The 17,870-nt window shown below is 41.4% G+C and overlaps 1 protein-coding gene across 1 annotated transcript; it reads left to right on the forward strand.

The window, feature by feature from the left end:
- Nucleotides 1-490: 490 nt before the first annotated feature.
- Nucleotides 491-17,028, forward strand: PLAAT1 (phospholipase A and acyltransferase 1). The gene is made up of 4 exons (XM_056121967.1): nt 491-563; nt 8,639-8,777; nt 11,085-11,353; nt 16,498-17,028. Exons 2-4 carry the CDS (start codon nt 8,639-8,641, stop codon nt 16,597-16,599), a joined length of 510 nt encoding a protein of 169 aa, XP_055977942.1. The 5' UTR covers nt 491-563; the 3' UTR covers nt 16,600-17,028.
- The last annotated feature ends 842 nt before the right edge of the window (nt 17,029-17,870 follow it).

The following is a 17,870-nucleotide window of genomic DNA, read 5'->3' on the forward strand; positions in this document are numbered from 1 at the left end:
CGGCATCAAACGTGGGACTGGGAGCATAAGCTAGGGGGTGTGGGGTGTCTGTCTGGCTGTGCGCTCTGTGCGCGTCTGCGGGAGGCAGGGCGGGGCCGCCTCTGGAGCGGGTTGGACCACAGTGCGGGGAGGGCTGAGGTTGGCGGGGCTGCGGCGGGTGCTGCGTGGGGGGGCGTGAGGGGGGAGGGCGGGCGCGGCGCGGGCGCGCGAGTCCGTGGGGAGGGGGGGCTCCGTGGGGCGGGCCGGCGGTGACAGTGACCGGCCACCCCGAGCGGGTGCGATCGCCGCCGCCTGGACGTGGTCCCCTGCGAGCGGCTGCGAGATCAGGGCGAGCCCCGGCACCTCCTGCAGCGGCCACGGGGAGGAGACGAGCATCCGGGGCGCAGAGAGAGGTGCGCGGGCCGGGCGGGAGGGAGGAAGGGCCTGGAGGGGCCCAGGCAACAGTGTGCGCCCCAACGGTCAGAGGGCACCAGTGCTGAGGCCCAGTGGAGAGCATCAGACCCAACGTCCACACGAACAAGCAGCCACCGGCCTCTGTCCCCGGGGCAGGAGACTCACTTCCGGTGCTGCTGAACCAAGCGTTTACAGGAGGCCGATCCCGGCCCAGAAACCTGGGCTTGGCTTCTTGGCTTAGCCAGGCTTCCACAGCTTGCCGCCCGGCAGCACTGGCGTGAACATGACTCATCATTGCAAATAATAATTAGAAAACATTCGATTCGGGAAATACAGAGGATGCTATAGGCCTGGCAGTCGGTACCGTGAAGATGATTTATGGGCTGGAGTCAAACAGCCACTCCGTTCTGCTCGGGCTGGGGCTCCGCGTTCTCTCATTCATTAAACATTTGCTCGGTGGTTACTTGTGCCAGACACACTGCAGGAAACCGACTGGCGAGAGAGAAACAAGAGCTAGTTTTCCCTACACCCAGCGCGCAAGAAAATCCCCCAGACACCTCTAACTGACGCAGGTGTAGGAGTCGGTGAGTTAGACCAGAACACCTTGGAAACTCAGAAGGAGATGTCAGTTTTGGTTGACAGCAAGGAAACCTCGGCAAGGAGGTGGTGGCACCTGATCTGACTCTTTAAGGGTCATTTGGGAGCATTTGTAAAAGGGTTCCCAGGTCCAGGTAGGTCAGTATTAGCAACAAGATGTGAGAATTTTGGGTAGTTTGGTTTGCCTAATTAGTATATGGAAGGATGAATACGGAATGAAGATTATAGTGAGGGGAAGCAGTAAGGGGCCTGGAGTAATTTCAAAGCGGAGAATGAGGATAGTGACTGGTGGGGCTTGGGGGAAGCCCTTGCTGGAGAGGAGTGAGAAAGTTGAACCAAGAACCCTAGCATCCTGAGTGTCTATGATTTGGTAAACTGCAAGCACAAAGCCTGTGTGTCCAACTCTGTTGATGGAATAGTGCTCTGGGTGAAAAGGCAGCTGCAGTGGAAAAGGGTCCAAATTGAGCTGGGGAAGTGTTGGAGCAGGGATAACCTTATAATGGCATTCCAGGCTGCCAGTGGTGTTCTTGGGAGTCGTTTGCAAAACGCACTCTTAGTATTCCTGTAATACGGGTAGCCTCCTGGACAGGGCCCGTCATTTATCAGCCTGTCCTCTGTGCCGCCAATGGTTATTTCGTTTGATGCATCCCCAGGGACCAACACAAAGCTGTAAACCAGGCAGTCTGCTTTTGGTGGTTGAAATGGGAACTTTCTTGTATAGAAATTACAGCAACCTTCATGTCACTTTTTCCTTTAAAGTGGCCAAATTGTTCTGTGCAGATAAACTGCTCATAGGAAGTTACTTTTGCCTTATCAGTATAGACACACAGATTACAAATTAAGTCTTTTTAAACGCATCTTGAATTGAGTCTTGGTGAGACGCACATTGTAAGTGGAAGTGGATGAATTGTAAGTGGATGAAGTAGGTAGAGCCCATGCAAATCAAATGACCCAAAGAGGCATTAGATTCATTTGCCTGAGTCTAAGTCTGGGTACCTTTCTGTGTTTCTAGTCCTACCTTGACACATTTCCTGAAGAAGATCTGGGATTTCCTTCCAAACCCCAATTCTTATCACTCTCAATATTCAAAAACTTCCTATGAAACATATATTATGTGTGCCGTTTCAGCCTTCCCTATTCAGTGGGTCTTCGAGAAGAGAGGAAACATGAAATGTTAATACCAATTCCTTTGGTGAATTATGTGAATTGGTGGTACAAAGAGTGTGCATGGCATCTAGAAGAGAAGCATTTTCTTCTAGGCCTGTCACTTGCCATTGGTGTGACTTTACCTCTGAACCTGAACACATCTGAGTCCGAGTTTTCCTCGCCTATAAAATGATGGTTGTGATCATCTGCTCATTACATTGAACCTGTCTAACTGGATGAGAAAGGCTGCAGTGGTCAACAAGGGTCAGTATGGTGTTTCTGGGGAGACGTCATTAAAACTCAAGTATCTGGAGCTTGACCTTGCCTGATCTAAGTCCAGGTATGGGGCTTTTGTCATTGTGTGCACTTGGGTGAGTACCTGAACCAGGGTTAATGTTAGGTGCTTTATCTACTGTCCAGTTACTGTGAATATTACACCTAAGGGAGGTCTGGTAAATGAAATGAGAGAACATTAGCTCTGAAAGGACTTAGAGAGATTCCTTCCTCTGCCTCTCCCCTCCACCCCAGGAGATCTGACATATCAACCCTGAAAGCATTTACAAATTCCCCAATATACATCTACTGCCACAAGCCACATAGTTTTCTTACGAGATCACCTTCAACGAAAGAAAGATTTCCCTGATACACTGCTAAAAATGCTTGCATTTAACTTACTCATATTGGTCCTCATATGCACTACAGAATAAAGTGCTTTAGTTTCTATCTCTAATTAAATGGCTTATTTGAAATCACTACAGATTCGTATATAGGAAATATTACAGAGAGAATCCTATTCCATTACATGTCTTAATGGTGACATAATGCAGAACTATGACATAACATTATCATCAGGATATGGGCATCACCGACAGGGTAGAGAGGCACAGCATTCCCATCCCCATGAGAATCTTCCATGTTGCCCTTCTCTAATCTCAACCTCTTCCCTGTCATTACCTTGTTTATTCCTGGGAATAGCAACTGTTCTTTGTTTCTATCTGTCACTGTCACTGTCCTCCCATTGTTCATTGATTTGTTCGAGCGGGGCCAGTAACATTGCGAGACTTGTTACTGTGTTTGGCATATCGAATACGTCACAGGTAGCTTGCCAGGCTTTGCCGTACGGGCGAGATACTCTCGGTAGCTTGCCAGGCTCTCCGAGAGAGGCAGAGGAATCGAACTCGGGTCGGCCATGTTGGCCGCTTGCAAGGCAAATGCCCTACCTGCTGTGCTAGTTTTCCTATTTCAAGAGTTCTCTATAGAGATTCATGTAACCTTTGGGCATTGGCTATTTTTTTTTCTTTTTTGGGTCACACTTGGCGATGCACCGGGGTTACTTCTGGCTCACGAACTCAGGAATTACTCCTGGCAGTGCTCAGGGGACCATATGGGATTCTGGGAATTGAACCCAGGTCGGCCGCGTGCAAGGCAAATGCCCTACCCACTGTGCTATCACTCCAGCCCCCAGTCATTGGCTGTATTTAATCCACATAATTTTTTTGAGAGTCATTCAGATTATTGCATCAAGAATTCATTCACATTCCTCTATAATATTTTCTAGTACTGTAGGACCACAATTTGTTTAGGCACCCGTTGAAGGTTATCTGAGTTGTTTCTTGTTTTGAAATAATTAAAATAGGCTATTGAGCAGCTATCAACGTGTATATAGGAAATGCACAAAAATATGCTTCTTTTTTTGGGGGGGAAGAGTGATAGTACAGTGGATAGGGTGCTTGCTTTGCATGTGGCCAGCCCAGATTCAATTCTAGACATCCCATATGGTCACCCAAGCTCACAAGGAAGGATCCCGCAGTGAGAACAGGAGTAAGCCCTGAGCACTTCTGGGTATGGTAGTGGTAGAGGAGGAGGAAGAAAAAAGGAAGAGAAGGAAAGAGAGGGGTAGGAAGAGAAAGCAAAGAAGAAAGAAGAAGAAGGGAAGGGGAAAATAGTGAAGGAAGGGGAGAGGAGGAGAAGGAAGGGGAGGGGAAGGAAGGGAAAGGAGAAGATGCTTCTTGTCTCTGGAACAGTAGCAGTGTAATTACTGAATTGTATGGTTGAAGTAAGTTTTTTATTTTTTTAAGCAACTTCCAGCTTACACCCAACGTGGCTATACCATTTTAAAGTCTAACCAGCAATGAATGGATGATCTGGTTACTCCAGATCTTTGTCTGAATTTTCTATGGACACTCTGTGTGTGTGTGTGTGTGTGTGTGTGTGTGTGTGTGTGAGAGAGAGAGAGAGAGAGAGAGTTTGTCTGTGTCTGTGTGTATGTGTGTCTGTGTGTCTGTTGTGACTACTGTGATAGGTTTGTGGTGCTCATTGTTGTTTGATCTGCATTTCCCTAGGGGTTCATAACTTATTGAACAGAACTTGGCATCTGTGTCTCATTTTGGTGAAAAGTGTCTTCCTATTTTTCTTACTGCTTAGTTTTGAGAGTATTTTGCTTGTTCTCTCTACCAGTCCTTTCTCAGATATATGGTTTGCAAATATTTCCCCTTATTTGGAAGCATCCTTAGTCATCCTTTCAATAGGAACCTAGGTGATGCAAAATTGTTTTATTTCATGTCACCCAGCCTCTCCTGGTTTCCTTTAATGGGTAGAACTATTGGTGTCAAATCTAAGAACTATTTGACTACCCCAGTTCCTGAGGATTTTCTCCTGTGTGTTTTGCATCCTGTTTTATTGTTTTACATAAAACACTTAAGCACATGATCTGTTTTGAGCCAGTTGTTGGATAAAGTGGAAGGCTTAGATTCAGATTCTTCATCTGTTCAGAAAGAAACATCCAATTGCTCCTGAGTCATTTGTTGAAAATATTTTGTACAGTAGCAAATTACCTGTCTGTGTTTTTTTTTCTCAGTCTTGAAAATGAAGTTATTGTATGCAAACTGGGTGCTGTTCAAACTTCTCCTTGGGTTATGGTGTCCCAGGTGCTTCAGAGGAGCAGTGAGGAGCAATGAAGAGCAGATGGGGGATCCATAAGCACCCCCCTTACCCCAATTTAAACCGGGGCAGGGTTGTTTTCAGTGTTTAATATTTTCTTGGTTCATCTGCTATTTAGTTTGATACACTATCTGATTGAGAAAAGCAGATTTAATTAGCAATGGTATACATAATATCCGAGATACCTTTCTCTATAAATTGCTATGCTCTGGAGTTATTTGATGTGAGAACCCACACTTCTTTACATGTTAACCTTCCGTTTCCTCCCGAGTGTCTTGAGAGGTTGCTCATATGAAATGTTTCCCCTTAATCCTGTCACCCTTCTTTGCAGACGAGATGGGTGCCATCAAATCAATTAAGTTAGCTTACGTAAATCAATACATGAACTATATGTCAAGCATTGAAGGTGGCTTAGCTGTATTTATAATTTTATGAATGTTTGACATTTTGCAGGGGGCACATTCATTGCACAGAACCAAGTGGCTGAGGGAATGAGGAGTGAACGTGGCACAACAGCCCCAAGCAGTAGACTCATGTGCCTTTCCACACAGTCACCTTCCACCTGTCAGGCTCTTGCCAGTTCATGAAGCCCTTGCCACAGCTTTCAGTCAGTTTGTGAAAGGCAGCTTGAAACGTCTTTTAAAGACAAAGTACATATGTTCGTATACTGGCCTCTAGTATCAGGACACAGAGACTCAGAACATTCGTGTGACTTGTGCAAAGTCATAGGACCAGCAAGCAGATCAGAGACAAGTGCTCACATCTCCCCATTGTCTCCACTTAGATTGCCCTCTATATTTTATTTTATTTTATCCTTTTTTGTTTTGTTTTTTTGGGCCACACCCAGCTATGTTCAGTGCTTACTCCTGGCTCTGCTCTCAGGAATTACTCCTGGCAGTGCTCAGGGGATCCTATGGGGTACCTGGGATTGGACCCAGGTAGGCTATGTGCAAGGCAAATCCCTTACCCGCTATACTCTCCTTCTAGCCCTTCCCCCTCTATATTTTATAACACAAGGGTTTCAATGAGAATTTGCCAATAGTTGGCATTTGCTACTGTAGCACTTATTTTCTGTAAAGTGGGATAATAGCATAATAAACTTAAATAACTATAGGTTTTCTGAGGATTAAATGGGGTTAATTGAGACAAAGCATTTAGGACTGAAGAAGTTATATTATTTAGAGAGCTCTTCATGCAGACCACGATTATTACTGTAAGCTTGGCTGGGTCTCCAAATTCTAGTAGCATCACCGGTCGGTTGATTCCTATTCACAGGAAATGTGTTTGTTTATATCATAGTATATTATCTATTTTTCTTCCTATTACCCACATGGCTAAAATGTGAACTGTGATATTAATAAGACTCAGACATATTTGAGAGGGTGGTTAGACTTAATGGTTTCCATAAAGTTGTTTTAATAGTTATTTTTCAACAGATGGAGAACTTACATTTGGCCACATTTCTGTGGCAGTGTGATGATTGAAGTTTTCAACAGATGGCACCCAAATACTTGGGAAAACGCCCTCCCAATATTAATTGTTGTAAAAAAAAAAGGCTTCGAGAGTGCCAGGGAAATGATAGTCTGTATTCCCAAGTCCTTAGCTTGTGCTATTATAATTATAATTTAAATGCTTTGGAAGTTTTCCTTTCTGGCATTTGGATTTGTTTTGTAAATGAGCACACATATCTAGATTAGAGTGAGGAATGACAAGGAGCTGTCTGTGGTCTAGTAAAGATTCAACATGGACAGAACATCAAATCTCCTTTTGATTAAAAACCAATGTGCATAATTTTCTCTTGTGGAGTCATTCGGCTTCTAACCCATACATAGAAAATGTAACCATCCCTAAAAGTCTAATTGTCAGAGATGTTTATGTTCTTTCTGAAGAGCATTGATTTTTTTTAAATTTTATTTTCTTAGGTAGTTCACAATATTTGATTACATTTAATATTCAAACACCAATTCCACCACCATTAACCTTCCCACCATCATATTTGGGATGTTTCCATACAAAGCCCCAATCCCTGTCCTCAAACAAAACTGAAATAATGTATTTTGTATTGTTTAGTATGAAAAACTGCCGAAAATACTACAGAAAAGTATCCACAGGAGAAATAGTGTGAGGATTGCTCTATTTTGGCAGGGGCCATTAAGACCTTCTTTAGGAAACATGTTTCTTTCACAAACATGTTGTGAAAGGTTGAGTGATGTGAACTTTCATATATACATCTGAAAAAATATATATGCATATACATTTGCTCTATGACTGGTAAGCCCCATCAAATGTAGTGTGGTACTCATGGAGAATGGGTAGGGAGTGTCTTATGATGTGTTGCGGTCCAGAAATAGGTTCACTCGTGGGTGATGCTCGGCTCGAGCGTGTGGGGAGAGCGTGTGGGGAGCGACCTTGAGCCTGGCAGTGGTTGGGTTCTGGAGGTTTTCGGATACCGGGGCTGATTCCCTTGGGGCGGGGAGGGCTCTCGCCTGCTCCCCTCTGGGGCGCCCCAAGTGAAACATCCTGGCGCGAGGTCCTGTGGCATGGCTCTGGCGGGCATCAATTTTCTCCCTTCTGGGAAAGAAAGCTGTGCGATCTCTGAAGAGTATTGATTTAAAAGGGGGAAAACATCTCGCCAAACCATTTTTAGACATAACCATCAATATGTTGATCCTAACCTTCCAAGCTGTTCCACTTTTGCATTGACCACTTTGCTATTTCTTTTAACTAATATGGACCAGTGGAAATCTGTGGGAGTGTTTGTTGTTGTCAGAGTGTGTAAAGACACACATGATATTTAGTGGGTGGAGGTTTGAGTGCTTAGACACGTACTGCACAGTTGAATACAGAAAAAAATTCCCCATCTCCTACAGTATTCCTGAGTGTCTGGCTGAACAGTCATCCAGGATCTCTGCTTAAATTACATGGCAGAGTAAGTTTTGCAATGTAATATTTTTCCATACAGAATATTCACGTCTACGCATCCTTCAGTTCTTCTACTTGATTGTGTTGCTCATCCTTTGCTTCTCAATCCTCATTTTCTCATGTTAAGTAATGACAAGCATATAGACACTTCATGTTATCTTTTGGGTAGTTATGGAAGACCATTTTACCATAGTAAAACCAATATTTCCTTTCCTTTTCCTAAAAGGGCATTATAATAACATAAAAATCATTTACAGGAGTAATTCCTGAGTGGAGAGCCAGGAGTAACCCTTGAGCATTGCTGGATGTGACCCAAAAAGAAAAAAAATCATTTACAGACAAATCACATTATCCGTAAATTTCTGAATTTAAAGAGAAAAAAACAAAATGCTTATAATAAAATGACACTGGAGCTGATCAGAAAGCACTGGTATGAAAAAGTAAAGACAAAATATTTCTCCAACACATAAGTCAGTGTTGGAATCATTAGAAGGAAAGGACAATGCTATGGGTTAAAGGCATTAACTGGGGTGGAGGAGGGGTCCCACTAACTTCTCTATTCCTCTGCTTCAATGTCATCAAGTGACTTTCAGATTGACAAGTTATATCAGTTAGATCTTCTTGGTGTCTGTCATTACAGATGGCGTTTAATGGTTGCTTTAGTTTGAAATACCCTGGCAACCCCAAGCAAGGTGACTTGATCGAAGTGTTTCGTCCTGGCTATCAGCACTGGGCTCTGTACTTGGGTGATGGTTATGTTATCAACATTGCACCTCTAGGTAAGGTTTGTTTCCATCAGCTCTGGAGAGATGTTTTGTTTCCTTGTTATAAGAAGGAAGAAATAATCAAATAAAAATAGAAATAAAATGTAGAAAGTCTTAGATGATGATCTGGGTTTAGGGAGGGTCATAAAGTGTCTTGGACCAAAGTGGCATTGAAAATATCAAAAGGCCAGCTGCCAGCATTACAGCTTGGAAGTGGAAAAAAATTGCGGTTGAAAAGCAAACCATAAGGTGGGGGAAAATACTTTAAAAATTTAACAAAAATGTCTTTGTATGTCACCCCAAGAGATTATTTCAGTTCATTCAGCATGCATTTATATTTCAACCTATCCCCTAGGTTCTGGAGATACATAAATATTACCCTGTGAGGTGAAGCTTCCAATTTATTGGAGAGAGAGAGTGAGACAGAGACAGAGACAGATAGACACACAGACAGACAGATACACACACAGAGAATGCAATGCAAAAGAAAAGCAGTGTTAGGACAGTAATAAGTGAAATGGCAAAAATAAATCAGGAAAACGGGATGAGGATGCTGTGATTTTTAAATTACAAAAGTAATATTTGAGAAATGACTGAAATGAGGTGAGAAAACAAGGTGGTGATATTTGGGGAATATCTTAGACTTGGGTGCAGCAGCTACCAGAATTTCAATAACCAACTACTTCCTCTAATAGGTAGAGAATTGTGAACAGAAGAGGAAAAAGCAAGTCAACTTTGCTCTTTCAAAAGTATCTATGTTGGGAACCAGAGCGATAGTACAATGGGTAGGGCATTTGCCTTGTATGCAGTCAACCCAGGTACAATTCATGGCATCCCATATGAGTCTCTCAAAAGTAATTCCTGAGTGCAGAGGCAGGAATAACCCCCGAACATTGCAAATAAAAGTCTATACTTTTAAATAATCTAGGAGTTGTAAAATATAGCAACAGATTTTATGCCAATCACATAAAAAATGGCCATCAGATCATTGGCAAGGGTATAAAGTGAACAGAAAGATACTGTTATGGAAATCTAAATGAATAAAATTGTGGGGCTGGAGCAATAGCACAGCGAGTAGGATGTTTGCCTTGCACACAGCTGACCCGAGTTCAATTCCCAGCATCCCATATGGTCCCCTGAGCACTGCCAGGGGTAATTTCTGAGTGCAGAACCAGGAGTGACCCCTGTGCATCACCGGGTGTGACCCAAAAAGCAAAAAAAAAAGAAGAAGAAAGAAAGAATTAAATTGTTTATGACAACAATTGAATAATTACTCTGACCTTGTCATTGTACTTGCATCATTCTGGAGAATTTTTATAGATACACACACACACACACACAGACACACACACATATAGAATATCTGTAGAAGATACTCACTTTTAAATGGTTTAAAAGAGATAGTACCTTAGTGTTTAGTAGTGGAATGGTTAAATGGGTTCTAATTCAACCATAAGACATTGAACGAAAGTTTACATTGCATGACAACAGAAATCACATTTAAATAAGCTTAAACAAAAAGTCAAATTTATTACTTCACTGAGAGTCATTACTGAGAGGATAGTATGGTGTTCATCTCAGAGTTGCCTCTTTGTAGGGCTTTAAAGTTCTTTGTATACAAGAACTCCTGTCAGTGTAGAGAAATAGAAAGGGCTCTGGGCCACATCTAGCAGACAATGCCTACATGGTTATGTTCAGGTTCAGGACTTAACTTTTTTGAACAAAGGAACTGATAAGACAAAATCAAGAGTCCAGGCTGACCCCAGTTTGCTTTTTCAGAGGACTAAGAGACCTCTGATATCCCATTGAAATCTGAGTTTCAAACTGGAGCCAACTTGTAGCCTTGTTGAAAAAGCCAGTATAAACAGCAAAGATACGAGAGTCAGTACCGTAGCCAACTAGCTAAGAGTCTGCTAACTTAATATACTACTGCTACACCCCAAGCATTCGGAAGCTGTAAAAGAGGTCACATCATAGAATACGTGGACTGAGACTGCATCTGTCCTAGGTCAGAAAATATACCAGGAAGATCTCTAATATTATCAATTCACAGAGAATCTGTTCCTCAAGAATAGGTAGAATACTCTCACCCAATTAGTACTATGTGGAAATGTAAAACTTCAAAAAGCTTTCTTCTACTGTCCATCAGTCAGTACTGAATAAATGTTATTGATTCAGAGTTGATGGCTAACGTGTTTCTGTGTGGTTTTACATGAGTAGCAAGGCTGGTTTACTTATTCCAGTCCTTTCGAAATTCTCAGAGAGCATTGGTGTTAGTATGACTGGCTCACTCTACCTTGCTAACCAGACTTCTGCTTACAGAGGATGGCGTTGCTGCAGCGTTTACAAGTGCCAAGTCTTTATTCAGCAGAAAGGCCCTGGTGAAGATGCAGCTTTTGAAGGATGTTGTGGGAAAAGACACATACAGAATAAACAACAAATACGATGAGATATACCCGCCTCTCCCCGTGGAAGAAGTCATGCAGCGGTCAGAGTTTGTCATTGGGCAGGAAGTGGAGTATGATTTATTGGTCAATAACTGTGAGCATTTTGTGACATTGCTTCGCTATGGAGAAAGTGTCTCAGAACAGGTGAGCTTCCTTTGGGATCTAGAAGCCCTATGTATTTTTTCAGTTGCATAAATAATGTCTTTCACTTGGAAAATTGTAACTATATAGCATGATGTGGGTTCCCAGGCATCCAACACAATATGAAGAAACAAGTACCTATGTGCAAACACTGAAGTACAGAGAAAGGGGATCGGGTTATCTTAGGTCATGTGGCAAGTTCATGTCCCATCTTGACTAGGACATGGCTGTCATTAATTTGGTGCTAAAAGGGGCTTAAGCAAAATTAACACCATAGCTCTCTAATATATTCTTAGAAAGAATACAGACTTTTTAGAGTGGAAGCTCACTTGCTGAAATCATTAATGGCCACTTGAGATGCTTTTTTGTGAAATCCATAGACCAAGTGAAGACATCTCTTGTTATATTGGTTAATGCCCTTTAGTTCTTTGTTTCAAGGGAAATTTTGGCTTTAAAGTGTATCCTGTATCCTTTGACACTCTGAGTTTTGGTATGCAGGTGGTAGGGGGATAAAGCTGGACTCCAGAGAGCACTTAACACACTTTAAGTTGTTTGCTACTTTGTCACTTATACCACTATTGGATGGCTTGGCAGACTCCTAATGACAAAGAACGCTTGATTCAGTGAACCTTTCCTGATCTATCATTGCATCAATCTGATGCCAATATCGATGACTTACTTGTTCATTTATGCGGTGGTCCAGGGAATTGAACCCCAGATATCACACAGGCAAGTCAAGTGCTATACTGCTAAGCTGCATTATGGGCCTCAACTCTGATGTCTTGAACTAAAGATTTGTTAAGATGATATGAGTATCTTAAAATGGTAGCTAAATTGTGTAAACATTTTTATCACAACAGCTTGGGAAACTGGGAAGTGGAATATAATATTTGTTTTTATTAAAAAATAAGTTAATTTAAATTCACTTTTATTAGAAGTTGTATTAACAAATGAATGTTCAATTCCCATGTAGTAGTAAATTATTTCTGAGCCAGAGCCCATTCTAATTATACAGCCATACATTCCAATTCCTGCTCACCTTCCCATTGAAAACAGTGTAACTAGGAAAGAGTCCATCCACCTTTGTTAGCAAGAAAGTTTTCCCCTTACTTGTACTTACTAAGATTTTTTTTTAAAAAAAGTGTGGCGAGATAGGGGAAAAAAGAGAAATTCTTGCTTTGACTTATCTGTGATCCATCATTTTTTTGGATCACAAAATGTTTTGGATCAAACCCCATAAAGAATGAATCATTCGGGTGGTTAAGAAATTGATTCAGTAGAGCTCTCTGCTTTCTCTGATTTACCTAAATGCATGTAAAATTTTCAAAGGTGTTCCCTCTTCTCCTCTCAGTGAAGGACAAAAATTAGTCATTGAGGATAATCAGTGGTAAAACCCTTACTATCCGATCCTCTGGAATCCACCTTTCAACAATTAGGTAGCCTGGAAACCTAAAGCTGGTTTCCCTTGCCCTGTCATGTAGAGAAATCTACATGCCTTTGTTAAGGAACGTATAAAAGTTTGAATTCTATGCCAACTCTTTGAGCTACTTTCCCTGATTTTTCTCCCAGGTTTCTACAAGGTTAACTTAATAAACTTCTACTTTTAATATGCTTTACAGAGCTTTAGCCAAGATTGTATGATGGGTAAAAAAATGCTATGCCTTCCTTAAAATTGTTTGTCTGAAGGTGTACACAATATTTTGTGTTCTGTGGGTATTGACAAACATATAATAACATGTATCCATCATTACCACTACAGTATCATTCACTGTAGATTTCTTGTCCCAAAAATCCTGTATTCTTCCTTTTCATCCTTGACTTACCTCTTAGTCTTGACAGCCATCAATCATTTCACTCTCTCTTTTGTAAAGCCCTTTCCAGAATTTCGTAGAGTGAAAGTCATACTAAGTAACACGCATTTAAAATTTCATGTCTTTTTTAACTTTTCATCTCTTTTTATCACTGAAAATATTTCACTAAGTGTCCCACTAATCTACTGAAGGACAATTTGGTTGCTTTCAAGTTTGGGTCATTTTATTTTGTTTTGGGAGGTGAGTACATCCAGACATGCCCAGGGCTTACTCCTGGCTCTGTGCCCAAGGATCTCTTCTGGCAGGCTTGGGGGACCATATGTGATACCAAGGATCGAGCCCAATAGGTTCTGTGCAAGACAAACTGCCTACCTGCTGTACTATGGCTCCAGTCCTCAAGTTCAGATATTTTTAAACTATTAATATCCATGTAAGGGTCTTTGTGTAAGCATAGATTTTCAACTGATTTAGGTAAAAAGCAAGGGATATGATTGCTTACTTGTATGGTAAGGGGATGTTTAGTTCTGTAAAAAGCTGCCAACCATTTTCCAAAGTGTTTGTTCCATTTTGTATCCCAACAATGAATGAGTTCCTGTAGTTCTGCATATACTCCAATCTTTGTTGTCATCTGCACTTTGGGGTTTAGCCTTTCTATCAGTTGTGTGGTAGCACTTCCTTGTTTTAATTTGTAAATCTCTAACTCCCACTAAAGCCCCCCCTTTTTAAAAATTTTTATTAGTGAAACACCATGAGGTACAGTTGTAGACTTACAAATTTTTTTGCTTGGGTTTCAATTATACAGTGATCAAATACCCATCCCTCCACCAGTGCCCATTTTCCATCACTATGGATCCCAGTATCCCTCCCACCCCCATCCCCCCATCCCCCCCTGCCTCTGTGGCAGGGCATTCCCTTTTGTTCTCTCTCTCCTTTTGGGTGTTATGGTCTGCAAAAGAGGCATTGAGTGGCAATCATGTTCGGTCTATAGTCTACTTTCAGCATGCATCTCCCATCCTGGGACGATCCTCCAAACACCCTTTACTTGGTGCTCCCTTCTCTATCTGAGCTGCCTTTTTCCTAAAGCCCCCTTTTATATGACGATTTTCTACTGCATATCATACTTGTTAATGTGTCTCTTGAAGTCGCTCTTGCCCATTTTTACTTAGGTGACATATTTATTTTAAGAGGTCCTGGCATATTTTTGATGAACTTTATCAGGTTTGTCTTTTGCAGATGTTATTTCCTTCTTCTCTCCTTTAGGGCTTGTCTTCTGTACTTAAAAAAAAAAAATCTAAAATCAGCATTTCTCAAAGTTATTGTCTAAACAAGTAGCTAAAATATGTTTGTTTTGTCTAAGCTAGCCACACCCTTGAACATATCTGGACAAGTTGCTCACACAACAAGTATGCTCCCAGATTTGATAGCTTTATAATAATCCTAAATAAGCTGGGAAGTAAAATATTGTGTTCATCCTGGTTTACCAGGAATATCTTGCAAGTCTTGCTAGTCAGATCCTGTTATTACACACAACTCCCAGGGATTATCAAAATTACACGGGATTTGGCCATCTTGAACACATTTTGAGATAATCATTTCGGATTTAGGGAACTGCATGCCCCGAAGGAGGTGACTTTGCTGTAATATTGTTGTCTGTGCAATCACATGGAATTTTTATTTAGGATCAAATTGGATTCATGAGATTTCTCTATCACCTTTGTTCCTAGTGACTGAGTGGTCCTCAGTGACTTACATTTTCATCTTTCTGAGCAGGATTCTCCCATTTTCCTAGAGCTGTTCCCTGTTGCACGACATCTCTGTGGGAGGAAGCCAATTGCACCGTCATATTTTCCTATGGCTCTTCCATTCCCTTCTATCAGGCCTTCATGGGCTCTCAGCATCTTCTTGAAATTTTTGGAACAGTGAGCTCGATCTGCAGCCCTTAGTCCCTGATTATTGATTCTATCACTCTTTAGAATTTTTGTCCTACACCTTGTATCTCCCAGGCTCTTATTTTGCTCCTCTTAAACTACCTGGGTAACTTCATGCTGCCATGAGTATTGACTGTCTTCTGGGAAATAAAACAGGTCATGACTCATTTAAGAAAGAAAAAAGAAAACAACCAAAGAAAATTAGAATTACAATCTAAAATCAAATTTGTGACGGTCACGTTATTTGCCAGTGTCATTCTCCCTGGCAGTTGGTGATGGGGACAGAGCAGAGAGTTACAGTTGCAGACTTTCCCTCTACACACACCCCTGGTTGGCTAAATGAAACAACGTGGGTGACTGTCATTGTGCCTCATTGGGGTCATTCAAGACTCTTGCAGCCTGTATCCAGTTAGGGCAGCAGTTAGAGCAGCAGCTTGGTGTGGCAGTAATTGGTGGGAGGCAGACTCAGTGGTGGAAGCCTAGGGGGTTAGAGAGAGCGTATGCTCATGCGTGCTGAGTCAGGCTCCCCAGCTGGCGAGGCCTCAGAATCATTTAGGGAAATAAATGTTTTTCTGTGTTTGATAGCCTAATTCCTAACTCCCTGAGAACAACAGTACAACTGTGGTTTTCAAAATACCTGATGACTCCAAAGCATCTGAATGTGACCTTTGCATCACAAAATTGCACTCAAACCTATGTGGATGGGAGGCAATATTAGTTGAGTGCCATGAAAGCCATGAATATTCATTAGCTTCCTCATCATGATGATGATTAATACCCTGAAAGCTTGTAAATGTCTGAACTCTTTTATGGACAATTGAGCTTGAGAGTGGTTTATTTTCATTTATCTACATGTGAATTAATTTTTGACACAATAGTTAGCATTAGTATTGACTTCTCTTAAAATTTATTTATTAGAGTAGAAGTTGTAGGTACCAAATAAGAGTTTATAGGTATTCAACATAGATCACATCCCTTAATTATTTTGCTAATAAATAAAAACACATACTCACATGTTTAGGGGGTGCAGAATGAAAAATGGGGGCACAAATCATTGACAGCACCCCATTTTTTGCAAAATATAATGCTACATTTCAGCTATACTGGGAAGTGTAAAGGATGGTTAATAAGAATTACATGCACAATGAATTTAGAAACTTCCAGGGACTATAAAGGTAGGAGAAATATATATCCATGTGTTCTTATATCTTTGGTATAATTACACAAATAAAAATTTATTTATTTATCTTTATAAAGAGCTTTAATGTTGCATTGTGCTTCAAATTTATCCAGTATGTATTCTGTAGTTGTTGAGTTTGGAAAAAAAGCTAAAGCTTGGGCTCAAGATGCCTTGTGATGCCTTGGGAATAAGATTTTTTTTTATTATTTATTTCTTGTTTCCTTATAGGCCAACAAAGCAATAAGTTCCATTGGGTTTGTGACAGCAGCTGCTGGTGTCTTCTCATTGCTGGGCTTGTTTCCAAAAAGACAAAGAACCAAATACTGTTAACAATTTACTGAAGAGATTTTGGAACTGAAGGAATTTGTGAGGATCTGGGGAATAAATTTTTTTTTTAAAAAAGGGGAATGTATACTTATTTTCACTGCATCGTTATTGTCCCAAATTTCAAATGATGGATGGCAAGCTCTTTAATAAATTGCTTACTGATGTTATCTCTTCATCGAGCCAAGAAAATTCTCGTCCCTACCCACAGAGATTTGCTATGACAGCTTGAACAAGAAACTGTAGCCTTTTGAGCGAGAGCACAGCGGATCTTAACAAAATCACATCATATTTTATCTTCTACTATAAATATTGCTTTCCTTTTCCCTAGGGGTGACTATTTTGAATTTGCCAGAGGGATGAAGAACAATTTATATATGATTTTTAAAAGAAATGTTAAGTTCCTTAAATGGTTAGGGTTGACATCTTAATTCACATTCCAGAAAAGATACTGCTAAACTCAACAATTGGTTAAGGCACTTTGAGGAAGTTTGATTAACAATCCAATAAAAAGTGCATTTTTCTCTCTTTGCTCATGCTGAGATGGGCTGAGGCTGTGTTGGGAAGGATGGAAGGGTCCTTGGCTCACCACTTTTCACATTCATTCATTTCCTTGGAAAGATTTTACCTGTCAGGTATATGTAAAAGGAGCTAAAAACAAGCACAAAGTTGTTACAGGAGTAGAAGGGTGAAGCATCGAGTGAATTTAGTGGGTCACTTTAAATCTCACTGTGGAACAAGTAGCCAATCAAATCAGATTATGGGTTAGCTGGGGGTGGGAGATAAAGCAGAGAAAAAGGAATCTTCCAGCCAGTCTCTCTCTTCCATGTTCACCTGTGCTGAGATGGACTGCAGGATCAGGCAGGGCAGATGGCCAAATATAGGCAGGGCTCATAGGTCTGGACAGATGGCAGAAAATGAGCAGGGCTCAGAGGCCCAGACTGACGACAGATTTGGGTAAGGCTCATCGGCCGGGCCACAGGTAGGTTTTGATCACAGGCATCTCTCATGTGTGGCCAGACTGGGGAGAGCTGAGATGTAAGGGAATTGCTGGGGTGCCATCCAAAGGAAACCCAGTGACAAGATTTCAGAGAATGAAAGTGGGTGCTGGATGGAGAACAGTGAGGTCTAGTTGTACACGGTAACGAGGCAGTGCCAGAACAGGACATTGTACATGGGTAAAAAAAGAGGTCTGGACATTTGGGGAAGGACACAGACCCATCAATTTGAGCTGTGCAATGAACTCAAACTTTTAATCATCTGAGATTTGCATGCAA

Source organism: Sorex fumeus, unplaced genomic scaffold, assembly GCF_029834395.1.
Source record: "Sorex fumeus unplaced genomic scaffold, SorFum_2.1 ptg000044l, whole genome shotgun sequence".
Taxonomy (NCBI): domain Eukaryota; kingdom Metazoa; phylum Chordata; class Mammalia; order Eulipotyphla; family Soricidae; genus Sorex; species Sorex fumeus.